The sequence below is a fragment of the Gymnoscopelus braueri genome, assembly GCF_963280865.1.
Source record: "Gymnoscopelus braueri genome assembly, chromosome: 3".
Classification (NCBI taxonomy): domain Eukaryota; kingdom Metazoa; phylum Chordata; class Actinopteri; order Myctophiformes; family Myctophidae; genus Gymnoscopelus; species Gymnoscopelus braueri.
The window spans coordinates 2331592-2352153 of record NC_137612.1 but is presented as its reverse complement, the minus strand read 5'-3'; the positions used below and the strand labels follow the sequence as shown (position 1 = coordinate 2352153).

Sequence of the window (20562 nt, the reverse complement as noted above, 5' to 3'; positions counted from 1 at the left end):
AAACCACAATTAATTCAACAGTGAGTTATATAAATGCTCGGTGTTACACTTCAGAACTTGCTTCAGGCAATTTTGCTTAACTTTTGTAATGTAAATCCATTAGATAAATTGATCAAATTAAATTAGATTGATCAAATGGTACAACATTGTCATGGCCTACTGACTGACCCACTAGGAAATACAAGAAACTTCTTTGTTGGTCCAAGACAGGACACTGCAATTAAACAAATTACACAATGCCATTGTGAAAAGTATGCTACTTGTTCATTAAGGTGATACAAAATTAATAATGTTATTCCCAAATCTTTCTACATACAAATTCTTACCAGTAGTCACTTCCTCTTGGTGTATTCGGCCGAGGTCAAACCACTCTCCACCTTGGATTTAGCCAGCGTATTCCCCATAAAAGTGTAATGGTTTAGTCTCTGTTGAACTCTACTGAGCTTCTATTTAAATATGTGAGACTCCACCTCCATCCCTTCCTGAGTTTGACCCGTCTTATTAATTTGCCATAACCCCCACCACAAGTACTGCTGCACTTATACAGAAAAACAATGTTATAAGGGATGGACAAAGGTTTAATTTCCCTCCACATTGCGGTTCAGTGTTTAACCCATTATTAAAGCTTAGTGGAAAATGCACACACAGCGCAAAACACATCATAGCATTATCTCTTAGGACAGAATCCAAAATGCCACTGACCTAAAAAATAAATCACATGGCAGAAGGCCAGAGCTTCTTGACAAAATGCTCATCATAATTCTGATTTTGTGTAAACAAATAATAATAATAAAAACAAAAATAATATTGACATGTTCAGGACAACGACTAAGTTATATTTGGAATGAAAACTGTGGTTTGTAATTATAGGGTAAAAACTGTGACTTTTCACTTACTTTGAACACTCTAAAAAAAAAGTAATACATCATTTTAAGCCAAGCCAGTAAAAGAATGCCCAACAGGAGGTCAAATCTTTGTTTTATCTCTACCACTATCCAAGTCATTATTACAGCTCAATGAAAATGTCCACCCACGGCACAAACTAATTGCAGTTTCATCTCTCTCTGGACTCGGGTCAAAAAAAAACTCACTTAGGAAAAAAAAATCCATTATAAAAGCTAACATGACGTAATAACATTTCATGAAAGCAATAAACTTAAGTGGATTTTGACACAACCCCGTTTTATCCTCAATGAAAAACAATATCACAGAGCTTTACAGAAAACCCCTTTCCCATGGAGGTTGCAATGGTGATCATTTAGATTTTAGGACCTTCAATTCTCTCTTATCTCATCTCTCATTAACAGACACATGCACACAGTACACCTCCCAGCAAGGGTTGCCCTTTGCAATTTCCTGTGTAGTTAGTTGGTACTTTCCATCACTATTATACTAGTTAGTAGTGGTAGTGGTCTCCATTTCAGATTACTGAACATTTTTTAGCCTGAACTTCAATATCACTCAGTTTAGTTTGACAGATTCTTTGAAAAAGAACTGTTTAGCAATGTATGCATGCATGGAATATGAATTAACGGCTATAACATCAGCCTAGACCGCAATATAGGGCAGCGGTTCTCAACCTTTTCAGGCCACGACCCCCCAAACTAATCATATTTGAACTGGGGACCCCCCACCCTGACAAGCACTTGTTGTAGGGGTTGGGGCATTACATTTTGTTTGACTCGGCTCCACTGATAAATATGGTGAAAATAGCCAATCTACACGCTCACAACACCTCGCAATGAGCTTGTAGATCAGTTATTTTCACAATTTTTGCCTCTTTCTTATCCACAAGTTTCCAGCGGAGAATGGGCGCCAGATCCGGTTGTAGGCTCCACAGGATATGTCCCCCACCAGGCCTGTGCATATAGGGCCTGTGCTCCAGTAAATCCCCAAGGAAACAGGTGGATACTATTTGACTATTTGGCCAATGTCTAGTTTGTTGATTACTTTTGATGCAGTAATGGTATTTTGGTTTTATTTGTTTAGGTATTAGTATTGTCACTTCACTGTCATCTGGTGACCCCCCAAAAAAACATGTGTGGACACCCCTGCGGGTCCCGGCCCACAGGTTGAGAACCACTGACATAGGGGATAAAATAAATATCTAAAGTGAATTAATAAAGAGACCATGAGACATGTTTGCCATTTTTAAGGTTGTAATTTAAAAAAAGATGCAATTTTAACAGTTTATAATAAATTAAAAGTGAACTGTAGTAGTGTGCCAAAGCAGCAAAGGAATTGCGGATCTCTTATTACTCATTGCTACTCTGTACATGTGCGGCTCTGAAGTCTGGTCACATCAACGTAACTTAAGCCAGTCTATCAGACATTACAATATCACATTAATCCACTTCAGAGCTTGTTGTTGGCCACTGATTGTCAACTCCATAGGGGTACGACTGATAAGCAGATCCGGGTTCATGCTTGATTGATAAAATGAAATGAGGATATTGTCCACATACAATTCGTAGGATATGGCCCTGATTGCTCAAGACGCTCTCAACCATCAGTCCTGAAGCACAAAAGAAATTAAAATAAAAAGCGGATGGAAATTCACCTTTTCAACGATGATTTAGGACCACTACTGTTGTACACACAGTGCCCGGTTTACACTCAGAACATCTTCTTTTAAAGGTCCACTCAAGTCATTAGCAATCATTAGGAAATGCTATAGCTAACATGTGGTCTAGCATTTTGTATAATATAATAAAACATATTCCAAACAAAAACAATGCCAACATTATGCTGTATGCCTTGAACAAATTAAAAATGTTATTGATCTGCCATCCCAACACTACTGTAGGTAGGCTAACCCTTTTATTTTTCTAATGCTTTATTCAGTGTAGAGACAGGAAACCAAGGGCAGAGAAAGAGGAGACATGCGACTAGGCCAGTCCCAATTCTTACATAAACGCCTAATCGCAATTCTTTTGCATAATCGTTTCCATGTTGAAAAACGTTCATATATTTGCAAAGAAATGTTAGTGGAAATAGCCGATCTACAAGCTTACAACTCGTCCCAGCGACGCGTTGCGAGCTTGCAGATCGGCTATTTCTACTATTGTTTTTTAAAGTATAAAGGTATTAAATATGTCAGCCATTTCTTTGTATATTTAGGTTATTGTCATATCTGCCCTGTGCAACTTCCAAGCCTAAAAGCGAACCAGAAATGTAATTTTTAATCATGTGTCCCAGTGTTCAACGTCAAAAACACAATTAATCGCAATTATTTGTGACAATTAATCGTCATGTAAAATGTCATAATCGTGACAGCCCTAAGAGACATGCGACATGCACCAACCAGCCGAGCCAACAGACACCTAAGGCTGCCTTTTTCTTCATGTGTACTTGTGTCACACATGACTCCAGTCAGTGACAAAACGCTGGCAAATACTCAATTCCTTTTTTTTTTGTGGGAGCCAAAGATCAAAACAACAACGTCGGTGTTCCACCCCGCCCCCCCAAAAAATAAAACATTGCACCAATAAAGTGCTTGACGAATGGAGCATCATGTATCATGACCATAATGAATGACTGTGATAATAATGAATGACTGAGCGGACCTTCAACTTCTTCAAGTGTTCAGGAAATCACACCAGCATACCAGGGCTGCTACATTATAGTCAAGACTTTCTTCTTTCTTGAATTTCGCCTTGTTCATAAGCACGCTGACATACATACTTACAAACACAGACCCTGAACAGTTTGCAGACTGTGTACTGCCAAATCAGATCATTTTCATGTTTTTAGTCTCTGATGTCTTTTCAAACAACACACTTTTGTGTCTTAGTTGTACACGAGCCACACAGTTCACATGCAGAGGATAAACCCACATGATCTGCCTATCCCACGCAAAGGGAATCAAATATCTTCAAGAGGAGGCCATGATGGTTCGTACAAGGGTCGAGGTTTCCAGCTCTCTAGGCATAACTGGAAATCATAACTGGAAATTGTGGGACGGAGTTGACACAGTGGCTAATCTGAGAACACTCCTCAGACTTCATCAAACTTCACAGAGAACAACTGGAAAATCTACATGAATGCAAGGGTGATCCAGCTTTATCATTCCCTGTAAGAGAAGGCAGAGAGGGAACAATTATTTGAAGTGACAAAATATAAATAAAAGTGTCAGATTAAAGAAGTAATTTAACATAGAGCTTCGAAGTCGACTTTGACACTTTCCCTGACTTTGTCCCAGAAAAAGAGACCCGTTCGGCCTTTTCAGTCATCCTCTATCAGGATATATTGCATTTTATGGACTAATCTTACACATATCTGTAATATAAAGGGCTAAAAATACTCTCGATCTAGTTTAAAGCTACCAGAGTCTGAGCAACAGAACTAAAACAATATCCCCTGTGGCAACGTAACCTCTCGCAGCTATTCTGTAGAGCGATAGAACTTTTTTTTTCTCTTTATTTGCCCTGTGGTTGCAAGAAAGGCAAAACACTGCAGCATTTTAAGTGAACTTTGGTTATTTATTGTAAAATATTTCACCTGAGGTATCAAGTTCTTCTGAACCCTCTTCAGCTTGGCTCGTTTACGTCCATTCTTTGTCACAATTGTCTCTTCATAGAATTCGTGGGCCAAGTCACCATCCTCATCAAAGTACAAGGAACTGTAGCAGAGCAAGCGACATCATTAATAATATAGCATCGAGGTCATTAACAGTAACGTCAAGTAACTTAACTTTTAACATACCAAGCCATTACATAGGAAATCAGTTGTTTGTAAAAGTTGCTGAAATATCTATGTAAAAACAAGCAACATATTTATTTATATTCTATATAAGTAACACTTTGCTTTTTCACAGCAAGACACTTTAGGGGCCGAGCCATCTAGAAGAGGCTGTGTGTGTGTGTGTGTGTGTGTGTGTGTGTGTGTGTGTGTGTGTGTGTGTGTGTGCGTGCGTGTTGCCAGTAGGCCATGGAAGTAATCCCACGTCTTTGTTTTCAAGCGAGGAAATTCCCACACACCAAATGATATTGTCTCAAATAGCCACATTAGTATATTGTCTCAAATAGCCACATTAGTATATTGGGGCCAGTGATTACTTGCACAACTGCTGTAACGCAATCCCTGGGTATCTTTCCTAGAGAGCAACATCACGTGACGTAGCCTATAATTACCTTCTTCTAGTAAACACAAAAGGAGTTGCATTTCGGAAGCTTCGTTTCGCCAATGATGCTGAGTCTGGGAGGTCATTTCCATCTTTGGTTGGGTCGTCGACGCTGCCGGAGCCACTAAAAGGCCAATATCCTTTGGATTTGGAGCCACTACCTCCCATCTTCAACTGCGGGACATTATTTTCTTGGTCACAGGCAGCACTCCCAGTAGTGTTGTAGATTTACTGTACCAGAGATTCAGCACTGCAGAACAGGAGAGCAAAGGAAATCAATGCAGGGGAAAATGCTAAATTGCAGTACAATAAAATAAAAAAAACAGAGAGAGAGATTACATTAAAATCCTACCAGTCCATCTAATTTGCAATACAATTTTTTAGCCATCATATCTGTTGCTGACTTGAAAAGCAGAAAAGCCAAAGACCTTGGCTTGGATATCCTACATTTAGAGAAATGTATGCGTGGCTTAAAAATGACTGCAGACAAAAATAGATAAAAACATAAACGGTACATTCCATGCTCAAACAACGCTATGTTAAATTCTAAAAAAAGATTAGCGGTTGCTAAAACACCAATTTAATAGGCTCTTTCCCCCCCAAACCAGGTCTGCTTATACGTTATAACCAGTGGTGTAAAGTAACTAAGTACATTTACTCAAGTACTGTACTTAAGTAAAATTTTGAGGTACTTTTACTTTACTGGAGTATTTCCAATTTTCAATACTTTTACTTCTACTCCACTACATCTCAGAGGCAAATATTGTACTTTTACTCCACTACAATTATTTGAAAACTTTAGTTACTAGTTACTTTGCAGATATAAATGATTACATTATAAAACATAAATTAACCACTTTAGCCCTATTTTAACCTAGGCTATTTGAAAATAGCCGATCTACAAGCTCAAACGCGTCGCATCGCTTGTAGATCTGCTATTTTCAAATATTTAGTACTTTTACTTTTGGTACTTAAAGTATATTTTGATACCAATACTTTTGTACTTTTACTCAAGTAAATTTTGAATTCCAGACTTCTACTTGTAACAGAGTACTTCTAGATTGCAGTATTGATACTTTTACTTAAGTAAAAAATGTCAGTACTTTTTCCACCACTGGTTATAACACAAGAGCTCATGTTATTATTATGTGTCTAAAAAGTCAAAGTAAGAATCCACCTCTATTTTGGGTGGAATGCCCTTTAACTGCTAGTAACGCCGTTGACGTGCGACAGAGTATAAATATTATGCACCGTTACAACAACACTTCAGCTATGATTATAATCTCCTGTCAATTACTAACCTATTACAGTACAGCGTTTATTACAATGTGCACTATATGCGCTAAAAACCAAGATAGCGTTAGCTTTGATACATGATGCAGTTAATCTTTAAACAACAAACATTCACGCTGTATAAATCAACGTTAAGCTTTATTACTGAACATCATGATAAAACAGCTGATGTTAGCATGGATGCTAGCTTATAGCTGCTATGCTATGCTATGCTAGCTTATAGCTGCTATGGCTGCACCTTCAATGCTAAACAAACGTAGTTAACAGCTAGTTAACAGCTAGTCTAGTTGAAGACATACCGATAGATGATCTGATTTGTTGTCTGTTGTCTCAATAGAATCTTTGATTGTGTTGTTGTACTTTATGATATGATATTAAGTAGAGATTAGCCTGTGTTGCTAATGTGCACGAGCTAAGATACAGCTGCTAACCATCCTCTTTGCTAACTGACTGACTGACGACTGGACTGACTGGGCAACGTAATAACGCAACAGCGCCACCAACTGGCACGGAGTGTGAAGGACAAGCGAGAGACATGTGATCACAACTGAAGTCTGACTCAGTGGTTCTCAACCTGTGGGTCGGGACCAGTGGTGGAAAAAGTACTCAAATTCTTTACTTAAGTAAAAGTACCAATACTGCAATACAAAAATACTCTGTTACAAGTAAAAATCCAGAATAAAAAATTTACTTGAGTAAAAGTACAAAAGTATTGGCATCAAAATGTACTTAAAGTACCAAAAGTAAAAGTACTAAATATTTGAAAATAGCAGATCTACAAGCTCACAACGCGTCGCGATGCGACGCGTTGTGAGCTTGTAGATCGGCTATTTTCAAATAGGGCTGAAGTGGTTAATTAAGCAATATTACACGAGAGGGTGTGCTTTACCGTCATTATTGTCACGCCTGTGATGCGGTCCAGGAACGAGGCGCAGCCGAGTTCCGCGTCCGCATCACAGAAGTGACAATAATGTAAGGTAAAGCACACCCTCGAGTGTAATATTGCGATTATACAACAGTTACCAACAAAACACATCCAAATGTATTCATATTGTGGGGCAATTCATAATAAAAAAAAATCGCTTATCCGTTTCCCTGTAAAGAGAAGAGTTTATTTGACTGAGACAAAATAGTCCCTGTGGCAGCGCAGCACTCTGTCTCTCTGACTCTCGTCTCATCAACACAGCTGATTCCAGTAGGCTATATGCTCCGTCGTACGATCGTGTTACGTGGCCAAAATAACTGATCTACAAGCTCACAACGCGTCAAGATGGCGATGCCTTGTGAACTTGTAGATCGGCTATTTTGGCCGTGCGATACCTTCGTACGATAAAGTATAACATACACTGGACTGTTAACGAAATGGGAGTAATTTTACTTTAACACAGGAGGATATTTATACAGTATGGATGTTACCATTGAAATAAAGCACACTTTTTTCCAGTTATTCCTTTTATTATAGGATTTTAGGCGATTTAGTGTGCTCTCTTCTAACCATTGATCAACAGTAAGTCCACCAAATAAGTCAAAATTAACAACATAGTCCATCTTGCGTAGCTGTTGTTCTCCGCCCGGTGGCGGCGGTGGGTACTGTCTGTTTGTTTTCCTACCGTGGGACAGTCACAGCGTGACTTCACAGCACAGCTGTGTCATATATGGTCTAATCAGGTGCGGACTGCGGAGTGATTTATTTAATGTGATTAGGCCCGTGATATGATGCTGGTTTGAATCACGGCTAGAAAGCTATTTCAACCAATCAGATTGCTTGGTCGGAACTACCTGTTGTATAATGTATGTTTCATTATATCATAGTTTATATCTGCAAAGTAATTAGTAACTAAAGTTTTCAAGTAAATGTAGTGGAGTAAAAGTACAATATTTGCCTCTGAGATGTAGTGGAGTAGAAGTAAAAGTACTGGAAATTGGAAAAACTCAAGTAAAGTACAAATACCCAAAAATTGTACTTAAGTACAGTACTTAAGTAAATGTACTTAGTTACTTTCCACCACTGAATGTGATCACAACTGAAGTCTGACTCAGTGGTTCTCAACCTGTGGGTCGAGGACCCCTGTGGGTCCGGGGGGGGGGGGGGGGGTGTCCCCAAGGGGGGGGGGGGTGTCCCCCAGTGATTGGGGTCTTCTTCACTGTCTTAACTGTCTTCACCAGATGACGGTGAGGTGACAATTTAAGGACTTTTAAGACCTTTTTAATACAAAAAAAGAGTTACAAAAAAATACCATTACTGCATCAAAAGTAATCAACAGACTAGCTGGTCAAACTCTGGCCAAATTGTCAAATAATATAAGAAAGAGGCAAATATTGTGAAAATAGCCGATCTACAAGCTCACAACGCCTCGGCGTTGCCAGGCGTTGTGAGCTTGTAGATCGGCTATTTTCACAATATTTATCTGTGGAACCGAGTCAAACTAAACGTAATCAATGCCTCAACTCCTACATTCCAAGTGCTTAGCTTATTAGGGTGTGGATGTGGGTCCGAGCTACGAGTCTCCAGTTCAATTATGATTATTTTGGGGGTTCACGGCCTGAAAAGGTTGAGAACCAGTGACTTATGAAGTGATTGTTTCAGTGGAGGAGCAAACTAAAACCATGATGTTTATTCATTTGATGGTGACTTGGTGAGGGAAGGGAATGAATCATTCCCATTCTGAATGATAGCAGCAATATGTTGGCCCTTTACCTGTCCTGTCCCAAACGGGCTCTTATTCCGCTTACCTCCAGTTAATAATAACGGAGTCACCGCATTCTGCCTTGAAAAAACTAAATGCATCTTCAACCAGAATTCTCAAAAAAGAAATTGGGACAATTAGATTTTTCAACAATTATAAGATCAGCTCAGTTGATCTATTCCTGTTAAATCACATCTTGGGCCTTTGGGGATTTACAATATTGAAGCGAGACGGAGACTTTCTTTTTTCCCGTGACAGTAAGGCCAAAATATTGACAAAACCATTGTCTAACTGTATTTTGGCTAACCAATAATCAATACGGGACTGATGGGAATAAGTACTATTGTCTACTATCAGTATTTTCTATTTGATGTGGTGATTATAATAAGAACTTTGGAGACAGGAAAACACACAGAAGTTACGACCTATTCAAACAATATACATTATTCATCAAATGTAGCAATGTAACTACAGTCAAATGATGATTATCATCCCCCAGTGCATAGAAACTGGAGATTCTTTTCTAAGGGCTGTTGTTCTAATCTACACCCCTTAAATGTAGTTATACCCTCCTCCTTTAAAAAAACTACCATGTCTTTTACCAGTGCCAGTTTGGGATAAATCTTTGCTACCCTGGTCTACTTCAGCCTATCAAACCTATGCTTAAAGTTCACCAAAAATCACCAAAACAATCAGACAGTTCAGAGTTCCAATAAGATAGTTAAAGATAGCTCTATTATAAATACATTTCTATTGAGTCCAATGTGGTTGTAGTTGGTCTCCCTGCTCTTCCCTCTCTAGGTTGGACACAACCACAACCTTTGACATGATCCTGTTTCTGGTTTGACCTGAAGGTCACAATTCAATTTCTCCCCAGAGCGAGCAGGCAGGCTCTATTAGCTCATTGGTACGTGTGCAGGAGACCAGGGTTCAAATCCAGGGTAGAGCAAGAAAAGTCACATTCAAATCAAATATATTTGTATCACTAATAACAATGGCACCATATAAGTATACAGCATTATTTCATGTTCCTACTTTCCCAACTAATTTCAGTTTCCATTAAAGTGCTGACATTTTAATAACTTTACAGTCAGTGTATAACTCATTTGACACTTAGATACTGTACGTCCTCTTCACAGTGCAGCAGCATGAGCGAGTCTTTCACAGAACTAAGAAACCAATATTATTCACACATTTCTGTTCAACAGTTTATTAATGTACAAAAAGTAGTAAAGCCTAAGCCTATATATTGTAGTTCTATCCCTGCTTCATTGTGTCCTGTTAACCCGTTAAGACCTGAGTCCGTTTAAAAAAATATCTTACTAAATCCTAACAGTTTTCAGAAAAACGTATGTTTCTATATCAGTGGTGCTCAAACTTTTCATGTCAAGGACCCCTAAAAATGATATGTATTTGGCCGTGGACCCCCCATCTCAAAATACTTTTGTTCCAGGGACCCACAGAAGCAAAGATTTGAGTTAAAAATGTTCACCTTAAAAACATATATACGTATATATTCAAAGATTTGCACAAATGTTCAAGTTTTTTCAAAAATAGCAGATCTACAAGCTCATATCTGCTATTTGTATATATAGCCAAAGCATAAAATATGGCTAAAATCTCAAATGACACACAGATGCTTTCCCTGTTTTAGTGGGTTGAGCACTTTATTTTCTCTTTCCCTGTTGCTGTGAAACATTCTATTGATTTGTGATGTTATTGATATGTCTATATGTTTACAGTGAGTGGTACAGTATGAAGTCACCCATGGCTTGTGATGCTTGCCATGGCTTGCTTCATCTTGTCCCTGGCGACTGCATAGCGCCTCACTATCTGCTGGACGCGCGTCTTTTCCTCACGCTGAAGAATTCTCAGAAAGTTGTGCAACTCTGGAAGGCTGAATGCATCCCACTGTAGGGAGAACAAAAATGCTTTCAAGTTATCCACATTATTATTTTGTAATTACCTCTGAGCTCTTAAAAGTATCCCTGGCTAATAAGCCAAATATGCCGTAAGACATTATAATTGCCCTCTATAACTAAAAGAAAAAATTTAAAACACCTCAAATATTTTATTTCTTTTAGAAAAGGTTCATCTTTTACTCGATATGGTCAATGCCCATCGCAAGTTGATGATGTCATTTGCCCATGTGTTGGTCTTGCCCTATGGAATTTATGGAATGCATGTGCAAAAAAAAACATATTTAAAATATGGATTTGATGCTCATATTAACCTTAGACATCATCAACTTGCAGCAGGCATTGTCCCTATTGAGTGAAAGATGAACTATTTCTAAAATGAATAAAATATTTAAGGAGTTTTTAAATTTTAAATTTTAGTTATAGAGGACAATTATAATGTATTAAGACAGCCAGGGATCCTTTTAACTTCTTGAAGATGAAGAGGAAAACTCACATTTACTTCCCCTGTTTCGTTCTCTTTCAGAACCAGACTAAGGACCGTTTCACTGGGACCGGCACAAAGACGCAGGTGGAGGGGACATTCATCATCCGACAGTTTACGCAGGTTCACTTGGGAAAACACAGAAAATAAAGCCAGAGTTATACTTATTCGCACGCTGAAAACGCACTGAAAATAGCTGTATACAACTTGTGGGCTTGTAGATCTGCTATTTTCGGTGCACTCATTATCATCATCAAATCAGGCCTAAGAGAGAACAGTGTTTGGTAAATAGATACAATCTAATGAATCAATACTGTAGTCTTCATACTGTACTTGAAATACTCCTACAACTGTATAATATTCCAGTTGGAGCAGTTCATGAAGTTCAGAGGATCTTTTGTACTCTCCGAACTTAGAGAAAATCCGCCATTTAATTAGCGGCTCAGAGAATAACCCGGCCTGTTATCTCCAGATAGGCCGGGAGGCCGGAGATTATTATTTCGGTCAGACCAGAATGGCAGGGAGGCAGAGTTTACGTTTTCACCCGTGTCCGTCCGTCCGTCCGTCCGTCCGTCCGTCCGACTGTCTGTGAGCAGCTAATCTCAGGCACTGCTCCGATTGGCTAATGGCTACCACTGGCTTCCAAAACTTGTAGGAGCTAGGGGCCCATTTAATAAAAAATGCCACAAATCATGATCTGATCCGATGTACCCCAAATTTAAACCACACATTGAGGGGCCTCGCAACACACAGCCAAAAGCAATGTCACTTCCCTCATAGGTGGCACCACAAATGCTACAGATCAATGTTTGTTGCAGACACAGGATTTTTTTTTCTTCACCAAATTTGCTACTAATGCTCTTGTGTGTCAAACAAGGTTTCATACTCCATATTGTTTACCTGTAATCAAAGAATTGTGGGCGAGGCCTACTTCTTACAAAAATGGCATACGTATATCTTCAACGCAACCAATCATCCCCAAATTTATATCGCATGTTATAGGGCCTCTATAGCCACAAAAGCACAAAGTTGCACTGTGTGCTGTGCACCAGCTTCTTCATGTTCTGACGGCTGCACTCCACAACTAACACATCCGACTAACGCAACCTGACCAGCCAGAGATCTGCGCACCGAGAAGTGAACCTTCCTAGTTTGGATAGTGTTCCCTTTGTTGTGGGGTGCAAGCCGCTGAAGGGTTGGGTTGGGGAAAGGTTTTGTTTTTGTTTTTACGTGTTGCCAAACTTGTCAATAAATAGATGCTGCAACTAGTCCTCATTTTCTATAGGGAAACATAAAATAATAATAATATTCATAATAATAATGCGGGAACCTGTAATGACATTTTATGTCAGATCTTGTTTTTTTATCAATAGAAAATAATTTGAGAAGGAGATCATCAAATTTGAACATGGCATTACCTTGATTTTGTCTCTCAATGCGTTCAAACAGTGAAAACTTTGCAGGGTTGTCCACCACGGTAAACTTGTTGAGCAGTGCTTCTATGACTTCCCGTGCCTGTGTGCGGGAGCTTATATGCAGGTGTTTGGCAGTGTCTTTAGGGAGGTAAAATGATGTCCGCCGTTCTAGCCTGCCCTCCTGCTGACCCCCTTCCTGTGTCAACGACATCTTGGGAGGTGGGAGAGAGATAGGTCGAGTCAACTGGAAATGGACCTTGACGAATCCAGTGTATGACCCATCCTTATTCTGCGAGGTGAGTGGATATATAAATGACAACATTGTGAGTTAATCACAGTGATATACACAAGTAACAAATAACAATATAAATTTTAAATGCAAAAGACAAAATACTAATAATCATTATTATTATTATTGTTTGTGCAAACCCAAATGTACAAATACAATTACAAATATATCACTTACGATCACCATGTAGTGGTTGCTGCTAATCTGAACATTATATTCTTTGACCTTCTGCTGAATTTTGCCAACAGTCAACTGTCGCTTATCCCATCCGAATTGGTCGTCCTGAAATGGAGAACAGATAAATACAATGTAGAAGATAGGCCACAGGATGTCATGGGAGAGCTTGTCTTAAAAGCTTACAGGCAGCGTTGATGAAGAACACATGTAAAATGAAGAACACAACTTACACACATGGTGTTTACACATAGAAATTATTGGGCATAAATACGTTTTAATAGGGCATTAGTTTTAAGATCATAATCATTCTTGTGTAAGGAAACACTTTGGATATTTAATGAGCATAGGAGTGCCAGCAATGCACCTTATATAAATAGAATAATGTTTCATATTTACGGTCATTTCTTTCAGGCACTCCTACACATATACAGATAAATATTACACTTATGGAATGGATGACAAGCATTAATGTAAACGTACAAGTACAAACATTGAACAGTTCAATAAAAATCCAATTATAATGAGTTTATTGCATGAATTCCTCCATGCTGTTTCTGCCTTGGCTTGGCACCAGGGCCGGTTCTAGGGGGGGGGCAGGGGTGGGCAGTGCCCACCCAAACGTGCATCCTGCCCACCCAATCAAAATTGGGGTAAAAAAATATATATATATAATTCTTTTTATTTTTTTTATTTTATAGACCCTGGGGTCTATACTGCCAGGGGTCATACCCCTGGCAGGTTCAACCAAGCCAGGCAGGTTTCAGGGTAGAGGTCAGACAAAAGGCAACACATTTTTTTATAGGTCTAACTGTGCCAAAATGCATATTTTCCTATGCATATTTTCCTACGCATTTGGGGGGTTTGGGGCCCCCGAAAACCCCCCAAATGGTTTTGGGCCCCCCCCCAAAAAAAACGGATATAATTTCTGTATCCGGCCCTGCTTGGCACTCCAACGAACACAATTGTCTGTGATCATGGCATGAGTGGGAAGCAGGCGGGGGATTGTATTCTTTGTCAATGTACTGCACACTCCCACAGGTTTTTGTAAAATAAACAAGACAGTCTAATAATAACGCCATATGGATTGACTTCTCTGTGCAACGGAAAAGGCTTTGAATCGAAAATCTTCTTCAGTCTTACTGTATGGTGGCCGAATTGCTTTCATTCATCCTTTACATTGGGATACAGTGATTTGCATATATTTTGAGCAATGCCTACACATCACCAATGATGTGCCAACAGGCTCACAGGAGCTTTGTGTGCTAATGTTGCTGAACTGTGAGTGGTGTGGCGTCGTCAGCTGAGCTCACTGTATGCTGCGTGTCTGACTGAAAATCCACAGAATGTAATGTCATGTAAATCCCCAAGAATTATAACTACATTTGCTTAAAGTGTTTCTTACCACATTTGTATCCGTTTCTAGGGTGTCTACAGATACATCTGTCTCTTGGCCTGTTGATGTGCTGATTTCTGGGCTGCAGTGTAACTGGATGAATGGGCGGCAGCGGTAATGACAGGTGTAGCTGCAATCTGAGAGGGGGGAGAGAGAGAGAGAGAGAGAGAGAGAGAGAGAGAGAGAGAGAGAGAGAGAGAGAGAGAGAGGGAGAATTTATCATTACTGGAAATGTACATAGCAGATTTGCATCACCTTTCTAGTTGGCTCTGAGTGTCTGAGGCTCAGAAATTAGTTTGCAGTACTGTATCTGCTGATAGGCCAACAAATATATTTGGTGCAGGACTCATAAGGCTTTTGCCGGCTTCGGAAGGGCTTGCTGAACCGAAAAGAGTTCGACGAGGACTACAGTGTTTTATACTGCCTCAGAACTCGGCTGAGTTCTGAATGCTACACCCTGCCCACTCAATATTCTGCATGGATCTCCGGTGTTTGTTTGTTGTCAATCTCCGAGACTCTGACGTGCTTTCATATCATTTATGGCGACAGACACAGTATGTTCTGCCTCTCTCCATTAATGAATTGCCATCTGGCTGTGTTTGTTGTAATGACACAGACGAGATAAGGGCTACGGTAGACTATTTATTTTCTGACTGTCGTGCCGGTCAAGGCTATGCAGAAGAGCAAAGAGGGACAATACAGATGGCAGGTACGGAGGCTCAATACATACATACATACATACATAAGCGAAGCAACATACATTACATTTATAGTCGCAGAGAGAGGGATTATCCACAGCCATCGTTAACAGTCCATGGTATGTTGCTGACAGATGGCGGAAATAAAACAAGCATAAATCACGAGTGCATTGAGTGCAAATATTGAAGATGCAAGAACTACTGAACACAGTTCAGAAATGCACTGCCGAAGTTCTTAATGACCTCATTTTGCTCTTATTGACAGACCTACCCTAACCGAACAAAGTTGGCCATTGGTTATGCTGCAGCTTGTTATGAAAGAATAAGTGAATAAAAATGTGTTCATTGAGTGTATTATATACTCTGTATGAGACTTTGAAGTTGATTATAAACTACTTGCCTTTCTATTTGCTTTAGCAAGCTTTTTAGGCCATCTTGATGGCTCAGGAGGCTCATAGCGTTTGTTATGCCATGGCTTTTGCTCATATCATGTCCTGTCATTCTCCACTCTATATGTTGACTGATAAAGCACAACTCCTCCCTTAAACAAAAACATTCCCATGAAGCTCCCCAGAGCTTCCTGCTGATAGGGTCAAGCTCTGAGATAATGCTTTGCCTGTTTGAAAAAATAACACATTCATTTCTGCTTTTTGTTTTTTTTAACAATCCTGGAACTTTGGAAATGATGAAAATATCATGAATAGGTTAATCTATTTGAGAATGAAAATGTATTGGACCTGTCCATACAGGAAGCAGCCATATACTTGGGTTGAGTATTTTGAGCCTGTTAAGGGTAATCATAATTTGTGCACGTAGTTCCGTATGAAATCTATGAGGCTAATTATTTGGAAGACAGAACTATTAAAGTTAACCATGGCTACTGCATCTTTAAGCTCCTTTGCAGAATCGTAATTACTCAAGACAATACAAATCAGTTTTATCCTATCTGTATAATTAACTGCCTTTTTTTACTCACTGGCACAGCGTAGGCTCTGTTTGTAAAGACCCCAGATGAAGTCTCCACACAGGTCACACCAGGTGAGATGGGTGTAACTGCAAGGCTGGAAGTCATGGCCCTCGGCCGCCTCTCCTGGCCAACGCAACGGTCCCTCAATAGTTACAGTATCTCCAACCATATGGACAACCAGGGACTGGCTGGGTTGCCTCAGGGTTAATGGTGGAGGGGCTGCCCGGATCGAAGGGGTCGCTAGCTCAATATGATCCTCCCTTTGACTGAGGTCCTTCAGCTCAATCAGTTCACCTTTAGACATCTTGTCCCTGGCACGGAGAGTCACATGTCACGTGAACGCTCGCCATCCAGAGTTATCAAGAGTTTATAGGGAACATGTCCAGACATCAGAGTTTATAGGGAACATGTCCAGACTTAAGAGTTTATAGGGAACATGTCCAGACTTATGAGTTTATAGGGAACCTCTGGAAATGTCATCTCAACAACCTTCATGAGGACCTGAAAAACGTCAGATGATGATGATCCTTTATTTCTTGATTCATTCCATTTTGAGGTGGATTTGTTGTGGATTCACAGGTGGCCAGGGAGTCCTTGGACCTGCAATTGTTTCCACAACATATAGTGAAAGTTAGTAACAACAACAACAACACTTGCTGTACATAATATTATACAATATTCCAGAGCTACGATGGGTCAGGACCTGAAGTGGGGTCATACATTGACAACTGAAAAAATAAAAATGTATCCTTCCCATTAAGAAGGCATTTTCTTCATGTTTTAATTCAGATTCTGGCCATGGTTATAGGCTACCAGCATTTTCTTCGTGCTTCCATTTACAAACGTGTACAGAAACACTTCCGTAGGTTTTAAACTACATTGACAAGACACAAAATCAGCAGGAATCACAGCATTGTAAATGTGTTTTCTATGCTTTATTTTTTAAATGTGCTTAATTTAAACTTTAAAATTGCACTACATATCAAAATATTTCCCCCATAAAATGAGGTCCTCCTGGTATAAAAAAGATTGAGAACCCCTGCTATGTAGCCTACTATATTTCAACACATTTGTAAAACATTGCCAGTTTCCCCTAAATAGGAACACCAGGGTTTCATTTCAATCCACCAACCCACACACACACACACACACACACACACACACACACACACACACACACACACACACACACACACACAAAAGAGAGATAAACCTTTATTATAGAATGGATTCATGAGATTATATTGAAATGTAGGGCAAAATGGCAGTTATAATCCTGTACAAACTGGGGGAACTCATATTCATATTGCTTTATGTGTTGCTGTAAAACAGCAGCATCATTCTGGAAAGAGGAGTTCAAGCACTCTACTCTAGTACAATTTTGAGGTTGTACTAGTTTACTTTTTCTTATATACTTCTACTCCACTACATTTTGAAGTCACATGTTATTCTTTTTACTCCACTGCATATTGATTGGTATAATTAAAATAAGCCCCTCCTTTGACAGCTGCAACATATAGGCTACACATTAATGCATCAGTAATATTGTTCTGAAATTAACCATTCTGTGCAATGAGTCGGTTTAGCCTACTTTTACTTTTGGTCCTTTACTATATTTGCATCCTAATACTTTTACTCAAATCAAATTTTAAAGTATTTCTACACTGTGGTATTTCAAAAATCTTCTTCCTCCACTGCCAGACTGCCAGTATAGCAGGCTACTGGATAATTTCCTTTACATTGTTTGAGTGCAAACGGTGCCGTATTACATGACATTCAATTAAAATGTAAGTCATTATAAAAATTATATAAAACAAATATAGATCCTACTAACGGTACATGCATGATGCTATGATAGGCAAACACAAAAGGGAGAAGCAGTGGGAGGAGGGGGTGCATGGCTGCATGCAAGTTGCAACCTGTTTAGGTGTTTTGTGTCTAACTAAACGCATTTAAAACTGTATCTAATTCTAAGATCAAGACAAAATAAGCTTTTTTTTGTTGTTAAAATTAAATCAACATACACGTGGTAGGCTACTTTGTTGTAACTTTGTTTAACATGTTCTCCTGGGTTGCATTGTGACTTGAATATGAACAAACTGCTCAATCTGCCAACTGGGTCACCAGCACCTCATTCACACAGCAGGGCAACAACAAGGGCACATTGTAACAGCTATAGGCTCACCAAAGACCCTGTCTATTTATTCTATCACTTATGTAGTGTTAAAGTTTAGTGTGTGTAAAGGCTACTGTCAAAATATTAAGCTGCATTATCTTTCATTTATTACAACATTATTCATGCATCACCACACCAACTCAAAAAACAACCAGCAGGTCCGTCAAATGTCCTAATCCTGTAGCTGTAGGTTGATCCAAAACGGGAACAGCCTGATGATGATAAATGTATTCTGCTCTCCTGACATAAAATGTGTAACATCCTTACCTCAGTTATATTCACCATGCAGGATGCAGCCACACAGAGAAGCGTTTCTGAATGTAGAGCAGTGGATCACTTAGTTATGGATCACTTAGTTATGGTTAGATAACACATTGCTTCGTTGCACAGTGTCCCAGTGGTCGGTGCACGCTCCTCCACTCGCGCATTAGCCCTGAAACATGACTGTCATACCATGACAGTCATGGTGCCGAGTCCCCCTGGTTTATAGCGGTGTTCGATTTTTTTACATTGCCAACTCTCACATGTACATAAACATTCAGATTTCAAATATAAAGTGCTTACCCTGAGCCACGGATGTTACAAGGCGATCCGGACCACGATAAGTACCCGTATCTCCCGTATTGTTCAATAAAAAGCATTTTAATCCCATCGCCGGCCTTTTTTTGGTAATGTATCAGAGTGCAATACACCTCCCAACCATTTGTGTCGCATGGTTGAAAGTATCGGAGACAATTTGAAAAAAATGGCCGGCGATCGGATTAAAATGCTTTTTATTGAACAATAAGGGAGATACAGGTACTTATCGTGGTCCGGATCGCCTTGTAACATCCGTGGCTCAGGGGTAAGCACTTTATATTTGAAATCTGAACGTGAGAGTTGGCAATGTAACAAAAATCGAACACCGCTATAAACCAGGGGGACTCGGCACCATGACGCTTCATGTGAACCATGGCTACTCGCGCATGCACACTAGCCTACATGTCACTCACCGGATTAGGCTGCTGTTTAATCCTGAGGGTAGCCTATTTATCAGCGGTGGAAAGTAACTAAGTATATTTACTCAAGTAGCCAACTGTACTTAACATTTTTAGGTTTATTATTTTTTACTAGTTTTTCCAATTTTCAATACTTTTACTTTTACTCTAGGCTACATCTCAGATGAAAACTTCGTAGGCTACTTTTACTCCACTACAATTATATGAAAACTTTAGTTACTACTTACTTTGTAGATTTAGGTTATTATTACAAAACATACATTAACCACTTCAAAGCAAGATGCGTTGTGAGCTGTGTATCTGCTATTTTCAGAAGATTTTATATTTTAGACATTTGAAAACTTGGGACAGTAGCCTATTGAGTACATATACTTTTGGTACTTTAAGTATATTTTGATGCTGATACTTTTGTACTTTTACTCAAGTACATTTTGAATACGGGACTACTACTTTAACAGAGTAGGGCAGTAGGCTACATTGCAGTATTGATACTTTTACTTAAGTAAAACATGTGAGTACTTTTTCCACCACTGATCCAGGGTGGCTTGGTATTTATACATAACTGTGGAGCAGACAGACTGCAGGTGAATCTACAGAAATAGCCTATATGGCACATATATGGGTCAGGGTCTTCAACGTTTTCCAGGCCAAGGAAGGACCCCTTAGCTGAGAGAGAGATGAAGCAGGGACCACCACATAGCCTATTTTGTGTAAAATTGTGTTGCAGATTAAACTTTTTAATAGATTCCATAGATAGCTTCATATATTTGTTTGACAGTATAGGCTATTATCATCAGGGATGTGTAAATTCATATTTTTAGTTTGTTTGTTTACAGATTATATTTTCCATGTTGGATGTTAATGTATTTGAAGATATTTATTTAAACCATAAACCCTCCATACTTGGTAAACTTGACCTTTGGCTCTGTACTTGGTCTGCTAGG

General features: G+C 39.3%; 2 protein-coding genes across 2 annotated transcripts; both read right to left on the bottom strand.

The window, feature by feature from the left end:
- Window positions 1-2141: 2141 nt before the first annotated feature.
- Window positions 2142-6862, bottom strand: tusc2b (tumor suppressor 2, mitochondrial calcium regulator b). The gene is made up of 4 exons (XM_080424224.1): window positions 6715-6862; window positions 5133-5372; window positions 4501-4621; window positions 2142-4072 (listed from the first exon to the last, which is right to left on the bottom strand). Exons 2-4 carry the CDS (start codon window positions 5288-5290, stop codon window positions 4007-4009), a joined length of 345 nt encoding a protein of 114 aa, XP_080280350.1. The 5' UTR covers window positions 5291-5372; window positions 6715-6862; the 3' UTR covers window positions 2142-4006.
- A 4001-nt stretch (window positions 6863-10863) lies between these two features.
- Window positions 10864-16748, bottom strand: rassf1 (Ras association domain family member 1; the record flags this gene model as incomplete). The annotated part of the gene is made up of 6 exons (XM_080424208.1): window positions 10864-11013; window positions 11518-11633; window positions 12924-13209; window positions 13387-13491; window positions 14789-14916; window positions 16454-16748. The coding sequence occupies 6 exons, from the start codon at window positions 16746-16748 to the stop codon at window positions 10864-10866; spliced, it is 1080 nt and encodes a 359-aa protein (XP_080280334.1).
- Window positions 16749-20562: the final 3814 nt, after the last annotated feature.